The 10,389-nt window shown below is 50.8% G+C and overlaps 1 protein-coding gene across 1 annotated transcript in view; it reads left to right on the top strand.

Annotated features, from left to right (window-relative positions):
* Window positions 1-10,389, top strand: part of KDSR (3-ketodihydrosphingosine reductase) — a 34,310-nt gene that overhangs the window by 20,430 nt on the left and 3,491 nt on the right. The window contains exons 7-9 of the mRNA XM_010854815.1: window positions 2,515-2,598; window positions 5,508-5,591; window positions 9,289-9,390. Coding sequence (XP_010853117.1) covers window positions 2,515-2,598; window positions 5,508-5,591; window positions 9,289-9,390 — 270 coding nt within the window. The remainder of the gene's footprint in view (window positions 1-2,514; window positions 2,599-5,507; window positions 5,592-9,288; window positions 9,391-10,389) is intronic.

Consider the following 10,389-nt stretch of genomic DNA (forward strand, 5'->3'; position numbering starts at 1 on the left):
CCCACGGACCCTAGCCCGCCAGGCTCCTCTGCCCATGGGATTTTCCAGGCAAGAACACTAGAGTGAGTCGCCATTCCCTTCTCCAGGGGATCTTCCCAACCAGGTGATCAAACCCAGGTCTCCTGCATTGCTGCTGCTGCTGCTGCTGCTAAGTCGCTTCAGTCGTGTCCGACTCCGTGTGACCCCATAGACGGCAGCCCACCAGGCTCCCCCCATCCCTGGGATTCTCCAGGCAAGAACACTGGAGTGGGTTGCCATTTCCTTCTCCAATGAATGAAAGTGAAAAGTGAACGTAAAGTCACTCAGTCGTGTCTGACTCTTAACGACCCCACGGACTGCAGCCTACCAGACTCCTCCATCCATGGATTTTCCAGGCAAGAGTACTGGAGTGGGGTGCCATTGCCTTCTCCGCTCCTGCATTGCAGGCGGATTCTTTACTGTCTGAGTCTCCATGGAAGCCCTGAGATTTGGCACAGCCAAATAAATAAACAGACATTAGAATAAATAAATACAGTGGTTAAGTTCGTAGCCACTGGAGGTATCCAGCCATAGGCTGAGAGGATTATCTGGCTCCAGGATTATACCGAGGATACCAGTACTCAGAAAGGGGTTGGACTGGTTTCTCCCAACCCCACCCCTGGGAAAAAGCTGTTCTGAAAAGCGGTAAGCTCTTCTGGCAGCTCAACCATAACCTTGAGTTGGAGAAACACCGCTCTGACATCCTGCCATGGAGCTTACAGCCCCACCATCCTGGCCCATCGTGGGGGACAGGAGCACTGTCTCTGCAGCGGCCGTGTCCGAGCCGCCAGCTTCAGGCTTCGGGTAGGCTGTCTGATTCCCGCTTACTGACTTTTGTGTTTTAATGGCAGTGGTGTTTTCTCCTGTCTGTGCCCAGCGAAGGGCAAGGCCGTGGGAGGCACTTTCTAAAGTCGCTATCATGAAAACAAGTGGAAGAGAAATTGCTTGCTCATCAGCCTCCCTCCCTGGCCCGAGTCCAGAGCCGTTATGAGCTGGGCCTTGGGGCTGCCCACCTCGTGACGCTGAGCCAGTGTGTCTCACGCCTGGGGGTCCGGGGCCCAGCCAGTGGGGACCGCGTCCCTTGCTAGTGCCCCTCCCAGGCTGAGGGGTTCAGCTCCCCTGCCCCTGCAGCTCCTTCCTCGGCCTTCAGGACTGTGCATCTCGAAGGGAAGCAGGGGGAGAAAAGGCTGGATGTTAGACAGGACCCCAGAGTGCTCCGAGGTGTCACGTGACTCACCTGTGGGCCTCCTTGAAACGCGCAGGGCCTCCCTCAGGTCCAGTGCCTGTCTGGGTCCCCTTGGTGTTCCCGTGGGACTCAGCAGTGAGCCAGGAGCAAGCAGAGTCGTGGCCAAGGTTCCGAAGGTTTGAATCACCCCGCTTAGCATCACTGAGCCGCAGGGGTGTGCAGCAGGGGTCCATGGGGCGCTGTGTCCCAGCCGGGCGGCAGGACGACCTTAGGGGTCATCGGTGTGTTCTGAGTGGAGAGATTCCAGGGGGGAGACGCATTAGAGAGGGAACCAAGCCTGGGATCCTGTTCAAGGTCGGGCAGGGGTGCCGGAAGAGGAGCTGGGAAGGAGTTTCCGTGTTTAGATGCGGGTGAGGTAGTCCTGGTCTGACCTGGGGGAAGCCCCGAGGAGCACCATGTTTGCTGAAGAGGAGAGCCCTGAGCCCTCCCTGGTGCTGGGGACTCCTGGGCCAGCAGACTCTCGGGATGGGGTCACTCTCCACCCGGGTCTGGGGCAGAGGGGAGGGGTTTGAATGGTCTCAGCCTATATCGTAGGTGAGATGAGCAGAGCAGCAGTTTGAGAAGCACCGTGAAGGAGAGCAGCTTTGCAGCCAGATGGCCGAGGGACAGACTTGCCCGTGGCCGTGGCTGCCGTGCTGAGTGCTCGGGGTGGGGGTCGGGGTTTGGGGACCAGCAGGCTTCCTTTTAGCACTGTTTGCTGTCCTCACGGCAGCTTCCAGGCCCTGGTCAGTGGGAGCGAAAGAACCTTAGAAGGAGGCTAGCCAACCTCTGTAGCTCAGGGCCAGCTGATTTCTGGAATAGAGGCTCGGGTGAGCTCTTTAACTTTATTTCTAAATGATCTTCAGGGCCAAGAGTTTCCTGATTCAGCCAGTGGTAGGGGCTTCTCTGGTGTCTCAGCAGGGAAAGAACCCGCCTACAATGCAGGAGACACCAGAGATACAGGTTCTATCCCTGGGTCAGAAAGATCCCCTGGAGAAGGAAATGGCAACCCCCTCCCGTACTCTTGCCTGGAGAATCCCATGGACAGAGGAGCCTGGCAGGACTGCAGTCCACGGGGTCGCAAGGGGTCAGCATGACTGCACACATACACACCGCTCCTCTACAGAACCAGCCTGTTGGTCTCACTACCTTTTGAGAAAATCAGGGCCACATGCGGAATGTCTGCCTGGCAGCCAGTGTGGGTTGATAAGGGAGGGTGCGAAAGTGTGTCTTGTTTTACTAAAGTTCCTGATGTTGTCTCTGAAACGCAGGTGAAGCCTTACAATGTGTATGTCACAGTTGCCTACCCACCAGACACAGACACCCCTGGGTTTGCAAAAGAAAACCAAACCAAGGTGAGTATGCCTCTCTGTGCCCCATTTCTAGTCTTGAACGTTGGAAACCTCTTTTCCTGTTTTCTGTCTTTCCGCCTTTCAGCTTGCAGGCATTTTCGTCAGAAAATTGAGCTTCTTTCAACTTACGTGCTTGCAAGAGGCCTCAGAACTTTCTGGAACTTTGATTTGAAATCTTGGGGGCTATAGCCCTATTTTCTTTGTTACTTTTTGGCAGTGCCACACAGTTTGTGGGAATCTTAGTTCCCAAACTAGGGATTGAACCCAGGCCCCCGCCGTGGAAGCGTTGAGTCCTACCCACTGGACCAGGAGGAAAGTCCTGGTTTGACCCTGTTTTCAAAGGCCGTTATTGCTAAGTCTTCAGGCTTGACGTAATGAATACAGCGCTTTCTTTCTGATGGAGAGTGTAGCTTGTAGTTTTAACTAACAAGTTAATAGTCTTCGGCTTCCCTGGTGACACCAGTGGTAAGAACTGGCCTGCCGATGCAGGAGACCTAAGAGACACGTGTTTGATCCCTGGGTGGGGGAGAATTCCATGGACAGAGGAGCCTGGCGGGCTACAGTCCACAGGGTCACCAAGAGTCCGACATGACTTACTGACTTAGCATGACACATAATACTCTTTACTGATAATATTTTCTCCTCTGGACTTAATTTCATTTAAGGACTTGAAGTGGTTGCTAATCCATTGTCTCTGCCTGGAGGTCTAATGGGCGCTTCAGATGTAACATTTCAAAACGGCACTTTAATTCCCTCTCGTTCCTGCTTAGGATTTTCCATCTCATTTCTGGTGCCCACCATTCCCACAGCTGCTCAGGCTGGAAACCCTGAAGCCAGCCTCGATGCCTCCTCTCACACCACCCTGGGCTCTGCTCTCAGGACCTATCCCCAGTCTGACTTTTTTTTTTAAACTGCAGATGTCACTACCATCCCAGCAGTGTGACTCACCGATATTTTCTCCTGAACTGTTCTAAAGGTCTTCAACTTGGCCCGCCTGCTCCTGGCTCTTGCCCCGCTGGAGTCTTTTTCGTGGCATAGCTGGTGATCCTTGTAAAGGACAGGTCAGCTCTTGTCACTCCCCTGTGCAAACCCCTCTCGTGAGTAAAAAGCCAAAAAGCAAAACTTAAAAAAAAAAACAATCCAAAACCACAAAAGATCAAAAACTCTTGTGCAGCATGGTCTAATAAAATGTTCTGGAATGGTGGAAATGACCTATGTCCGCAGCTCTATAATGCAGTCACATCGTGCCTGTTAAACACTTGCCATGCAGCTAGTGGGACCGAGACACGGAATGTCTCATTTTATTTAATTTGAAGTTAGAATTAAATGCCGTATGTTGGTGTTGATGGCACTCTGCGTGTGCGGCTCCCCAGGCTCCCAGCATGCTGGGAGAAGAAGCCAGGGGCCTTGAGCCGTTTGGGGCCCCGTCTAGGCCTCGGCCACCCGCCCTCCGCGATTTCTCCTCTTCCAGGCCTCCCGCGCCGGGGCTCCGTCCGCCCCCTGCGCCTGCCGGCCGACCCCACGTGTGGGCTGCACTCTGGCCACCCTCTCTCTGGGTGTCCGAGTGGATCTTCCTCCTGTGCTTCTTTTCATCTCCGTGTGGCTGTCATCCTGGAGAGGACTCCCCTGACGTGCTGTGTCTTAGCGTTCCTCCCGCGGGACGCTCACCATCCTCCGCCCTGGCCTTATTCTCCGCTGTGTTTTCCCGCCTCTGGACTTAAACAGTAATACAGTGACTGTCAGTCATCCCGAGCCGAAAGCAGGCTCTGTGCTTTGCTCGTGTGAACCTGCCTTGACGCGTAGTAGGCACTCTCTGAGCAAGCAAAGTGGGGAAGAAGGGATCAGTCCGAACTTCCCCTCTGGAACTTGTCGTTTCTGGTCTTCTTCTCTGTTGTAGTGATTCTCACTAAGAGTGAATCTGCACCTCATCAAAACTGGCACTGACGCCCCATGGCTGTATGTTTTCAGAAAGATGTGTATGGTTTAGAAGCCTTTCCCCCTATTCATTTCTTTTTGACTCTGCTTCCTAAAATGACTACTATTTCAAAGAAATAAAGTTAACGTGAATGCCCTGTTTTAAAATAAGGGACATCTGCTAGGCAGATTTGCAACATTTGATAAGTGGTCTTCTAGGTAGAAGCCAGAGCTGACAACAGGTGGTGGTTTCCCCGTGAAGATTTGATTTTGATGTTAAATTGCTTTTTGTTTTTCCTTGGCTAAGATGTTGGGCTGACTTCTGTGGGCAGAGGAACTGCAGCCTTGCTCCGTGAGCCCTGTAGAGGGCGCACAGAGCCTTTACCTCTGCTGGGGTCTGGCCACACGCGGTCGTGCTGGCCTGGGGACGCGGGAGAGTGGTGGCACCTTCCAAAGGACTTTTCTCTTAATTCAGGTTCATCAAGAAACACTTGGCTTTTATGAGCTCTCCGCTTTTCTATCTTAAGGAAATATGTTCTGGTTTTTATTTTATTTTTTCAAGCCCACATGGTAAATAAAATTAATCGTTTCATACCATTTAAGGCTTAAGTTTTGAAACTTCTAACTGAAACTCCCTTCTGAAGAATTTTTGAGCACATGGGTTGCATGTTGCTCCAAAGATTTAAAAATAAAAAAGACAAAGCAGGGTCTTTTTTTTTTTTTCATATTTTAAATGAAGCTCTGATGGTTCTCACTGGAATTAGGACTCTTGTCCCACAGAGTAACTGGGGCACTGAGGGGCTGAATTGTACACAGTAACCAGGTAGAAACTGATCTGGAATCCAGATGGACTTAGTTCTAAAAATAGGAATCCGTTCAAAGGTAGAAAACTAGAATTATGTATAAATTAGGGGAGGAGGACTGTCAAAATTATTTACTTTTTAATGTAGTAGGTAGTAACGGTATTGATAATGTCTGTTTTTTTTTCACCTTTTTAGCCTTTAGAGACACGTCTTATTTCAGAGACCACATCTGTCTGCAAACCAGAACAAGTGGCCAAACAAATTGTTAAAGACGCTGTAGTAAGTAAAACCCTTGTTCCCTTGTGAATGGTTACAGTGCTGTATTTCCAAAAAGGTATTTGTCCCAGGGTTTTTTTTCAAAATGTAAAATTACTAGCATTTGTGCGTGTGTGTACGTTAAATTCATCATATCTAATATCATAGACTGTTCTTTTCTTCCCTGGTTAATTCCATGTTAATAAGTTCTGGAAACTCGTTATATCTCTTTTTGTTTTTGAATTTTACTTTTGGTTGCACTGGGTCTCAGTTGGTGCGTGCGGGCTTCCCCTGGTAGTGGCAAGCGGAGGCTCCTCTTCCTCGTGCTGCAGAGGCGTCTCACTGCGGCAGCTTCTCTGCTGAGGAGCGTGGATGCTCCAGGCGCCCTGGCTTCTGTCGCTGTGGCTCCGGCTCTGGAGTCTGGGCTCAGCAGTTGTTGGCACACCGGCTTAGTTGCTCTGCAGCATGTGGGATCGTCCCGGACCAGAGATCGAAGCTGTGGCCCCTGCACTGGCAGGCGGGTTCTTACCGGGCCACCAGGGAAGTCGCATGGTTGTGTCTCTTAATCTCAGGAGCAGGTTGAGCAGGCTGAGAGCCTTAGTTCTTTGAAAGGAAACCGAGATTTGCCTGTGATGCGTAAGCGGTTATAGACTGTGTCTGGCGTGTTGTCATCTTCCTCCTCCACCACAGTATTTTCAGTTCTAGATATTTTTTTAGGTGTCTTACTGCCGCACTGGTTTAAGGATTTTCTTTTCCCTTTCCTGCTTCCTGGTATAATTTCCCCAAATGTTTACTAACAAGAAAGTGCTGCCCGCCCCCTCGGCCATCGTCCTGGTGACCCTCCACTTTCCAGAGTTTATTCAGAGTCCAGAACGGTCTTTCTCGAAACCAGGTACTGTTCTGTAGGACTAGGTGTGGGCCACAAGCTTTTTGGCAGCGTTCCTGTTAACCCACATGCAGAAAAATACACATGTCCAGGGGACATATAAACATACATGTAATCCTTAGGCCCACATTGGATTTAGGAAACTTGGGGATGATCCGAATGAGAAGTGTCGGCTGGCTGGACCTTGGCCTTGAAGGAACGTCCGTTGCATGTTCAGGCCGAACCCAGCAGAATACAGGAAGCCTTGAAGGCTATTAAAACATCTGCGGACGTGGGAAGGACTTTGCCCTGATTGTGTTCAAAGGCGTAGGAAGATGGCACCAGTGGATTGGGTGGACTTTGTTTTTCCTGCTTATCTCAAGTCAAAGCAAACACACTCCATGTTTTTAATGATTCGAAGCAGCTCTTTGTATTTTGGCAGGATTCCTTTAATCTGGAGGTTCTCACGCTTCTTTCATCTCTTGAGCACTTTCCACCCTAAACTTGTCCACAGCCCCAGAGAACTTTTGGTTCCATGGCTTATCCTTATCAATATTTGCTACATCAGAAAGTGAAACTGTATCATTTAAAAAGGATTTATTCATTTAAAATGACAATGATAGATTCAGTGTATTTTACTGTAATATTTTTATAACAAAAAGTATTTTTCAAAACAAAACTTAGGGGGAAGGGGGGCATTGTTTCTCGTCCCTCAGCCTCTTTAGTGTCTGTGCTGACTGAGAGCAGCTGCCCCGTAGCTGCTCCCGCATGCCGTCTGTCAGATCATTCTGCATGAAGGGTGCGAAGCGAGGCTGGCCGTGCAAAGACTGGAAAAGGAAGGGAGACTCTGTGGGCTTTTCAGATCATTGTGGACATTCCTCTTTTTTTAATATAAAAACCTAAACTAGATGAATCGTGGTTTCTTAAAGGTTAGTCGCAATGTGAAATTGGAAATTCTAGCAGTGAACTCCGGAGAAGGCGATGGCACCCCACTTCAGTCCTCTTGCCTGGAGAATCCCAGGGACAGGGGAGCCTGGTGGGCTGCCGTCTACGGGGTCGCACAGAGTCGGACATGACTGAAGCGACTTAGCAGCAGCAGCAGTAGCAGTGAACTCTTTGTTCTCTATTCTGTGACAGCCCATCAGTCTGCCTTGCACTGTTTTGTACCCATTCATGATTTTGTAACTTTATGTATTCATCCTTGGGAAAATATGAATTCCCTGAGTTACCCCCCAAAATCGCATTCATTCATATCACTGCTGATCTTACGATAGAAGTCTTTCTGTAACTGAGAAGGTGACAGCCTCAAAATGGCAGACACACGTTCTTCCCAATTCGGGCTCAGATTTGCACACGGACTACAAAAGCTGCCCGCTTTTCTTGAAGCGACAGTCGTTCCATGCATTTCCTGCTAGGAATCTTCCATCCCCCCGTCTGAATGACCACAGATGGTCAGGCCTGGTTCTTGCTGTGGACACGGTCCGCGGAAGCAGCGGGACCCTGCCTGACCCGCGCAGCGGGAGCAGGGCTCGCCCGCGAGGCGTCCGTGCCCTTCCGCCGGCGCAGCGCGCGAGGGGGCGCCGTGTGAGGCTCTTCGTCGGGCAGAACAGTAAGAAGACGCGTCCCCGAGTGTCGAGCCGCTTCCTGTGCTGTGCAGTGGGCCCCGTTGGTGGTCTGTTGACTCACCGTAGGGTGCGCACGTCAGTCCTGACGTCCCGGTAGGTCCCACGCCTCCTTTCTCCCGCGGTTGTCTATAGTTTGTTCCCTACACCTGTCTCTATTTCTGCTTTGTAAATACGTTCATCTGTACCATTTCTCTAGATTCCACACGTATGTGTTAATATGCGATACTTGTTTTTCTCTTTCTGGCTGAGTTTTCTGTGGGGACCTAAATGGGAAGGAGACCCAGTGGCGGAGGGGGTGTGCATGCGTGTGACTGAGCCGCTGGCTGCACAGCAGTTGTCGTCGTGAAGCAACTATTAATCAGTTCAGTTCAGTTCAGTAGCTCAGTCGTGTCCGACAGACTCAGGTCCATTGAGTCGGTGATGCCATCCACCATCTCATCCTCTGTCATCCCCTTCTCCTCCTGCCCCCAATCCCTCCCAGCATCAGAGTCTTTTCCAATGAGTCAACTCTTCGCATGAGGTGGCCAAAGTACTGGAGTTTCAGCTTTAGCATCATTCCTTCCAAAGAAATCCCAGGGCTGATCTCCTTCAGAATGGACTGGTTGGCTCTCCTTGCAGTCCAAGGGACTCTCGAGAGTCTCCTCCAACACCACAGTTCAGAAGCGTCGATTCCTCGGCGCTCAGCCTTCTTCACAGTGCATTACTCCAATTAAAAAAGAAAAAAATCAGAAAAAAGATGTCCTCCAGGGTCGAGATTGAACAAAACGATTCATTTTACTGCTTAACAAGTGCAGTTTTAAGCAAAACTGACCTTTAAAATTTTTCTTGGAGATTGAACAATTTGTTTTCTTCCTGTGTTTACTGACCATTGTAAGTGTTTGGGACAGTGGGGAGGCGCCCCCACTGTGGTCCGTGCTAACCAGACAGCGGCATTTCCCATCAGTGCTCGTTCCACGGGTGAAAATAGGCAATTAGTGTCTCAGTGTTGGCATCACTGTGGTTTTGTCTTTGGGGAGGGTCTCCCGACACTCAGAGTCTGTGGCCCACATTTTGAGAAGCCTCCATCCAGCCACCCCAGCCTGCCACGGCCACGTTCATCCCCGAGCTCACGCATGTGCCCGTGACCGTTCCTCCCCCTGACGTGGACGGACACGGGTCATCCTTTCTGGTGTGCTGAGCTGATTGCTTTCCATGATGCTACCACTGCCTCTTTCCTTTCTTTCTGTTTCAGCAAGGAAATTTCAACAGTTCCATCGGTTCCGACGGGTACATGCTCTCATCGCTGACCTGTGGAATGGCTCCAGTAACGTCCATCATGGAAGGGCTCCAGCAGGTGAGCCGTGCCCGAGCCTCAGGACAGATGGACACCCAGACAGACAGCCGGGCCTTTCACTGAACCTCAGTGGGCAAAGGCTGAAGGGAGACATGGCAGCTTTACCTGAGGGTGTGAAGAGTTGTTCCTGAAGTATCAGCTTTTTTCTTCCTCTACCCGGGAGAAGTAAACAGGAAATATTTTAAAGTTGTTTAGTCACTAAGTCACAGCCCGCCAGGTCCCTTTGTCTGTGGGCTTCTCCATTAACACTAGAGTGGGTCGCCATGCCCTCCCCTAGGGGATCTTCCTGACCCAGGGATGGAACCCACGTCTCCTGGGTGGCAGGCGGATTCTTTACCGTCTGAGCCACCAGGGAAGCCAGGTTAAAGATGTAACGTGAGGAATTTAGACTGGGAAGAAGTCTTCCACGTGGGGCTGCAGGTGTAGAGAGAAGGCGTCTGCTCTGCTATTAGGGTGTTAATCTGGTTTTCCTCTGAGAATGCGTCCGCTTCTGGAGTTGAAAAATGGAAATCTTTGTCTTTAGGGGGTGCGTGCATGGTAAGTTGCTTCAATCATGTCCAACTCTTTGTCCCTGTGGGCCGTAGCCAGCCAGGCTCCTCTGGGATTGTCTATGGGATGTCCATGGGATTCTCCACGCAGTAATACTCGAGTGGGTTGCCATTTCCTTCTCCAGGGAATCTTCCCCACCCAGGGTTCAAACATGGGTCTCTTAAGTCTCCTGCACTGGGAAGCAGGTTCTTTACCACTAGGGCCACCTGGGAATCCTGGGGAGTCTCTAGGGGTTAGAGGTGGTCTTGCCTGCAAGTCCCAGGATATCAGACCAGAAACTGTCCAGTGAGTCAGACCACAGAAGCTCAGGGAGGTAAGTCAAGGGTGCGATGCTGTCCCTGCACTCACGCAATTACAGCTCATCCGGAAGAGACATAAAAATTAGCTGCTCCTTGATGAGCCTGCTGCCGTGTCCGCTGTTGGAGAATCAGAGGTAAGGCTGCAGCCTCT

The sequence above is a fragment of the Bison bison genome, unplaced genomic scaffold, assembly GCF_000754665.1.
Source record: "Bison bison bison isolate TAMUID 2011002044 unplaced genomic scaffold, Bison_UMD1.0 scf7180017864349, whole genome shotgun sequence".
In the NCBI taxonomy this organism is placed as follows: Eukaryota; Metazoa; Chordata; class Mammalia; order Artiodactyla; family Bovidae; genus Bison; species Bison bison.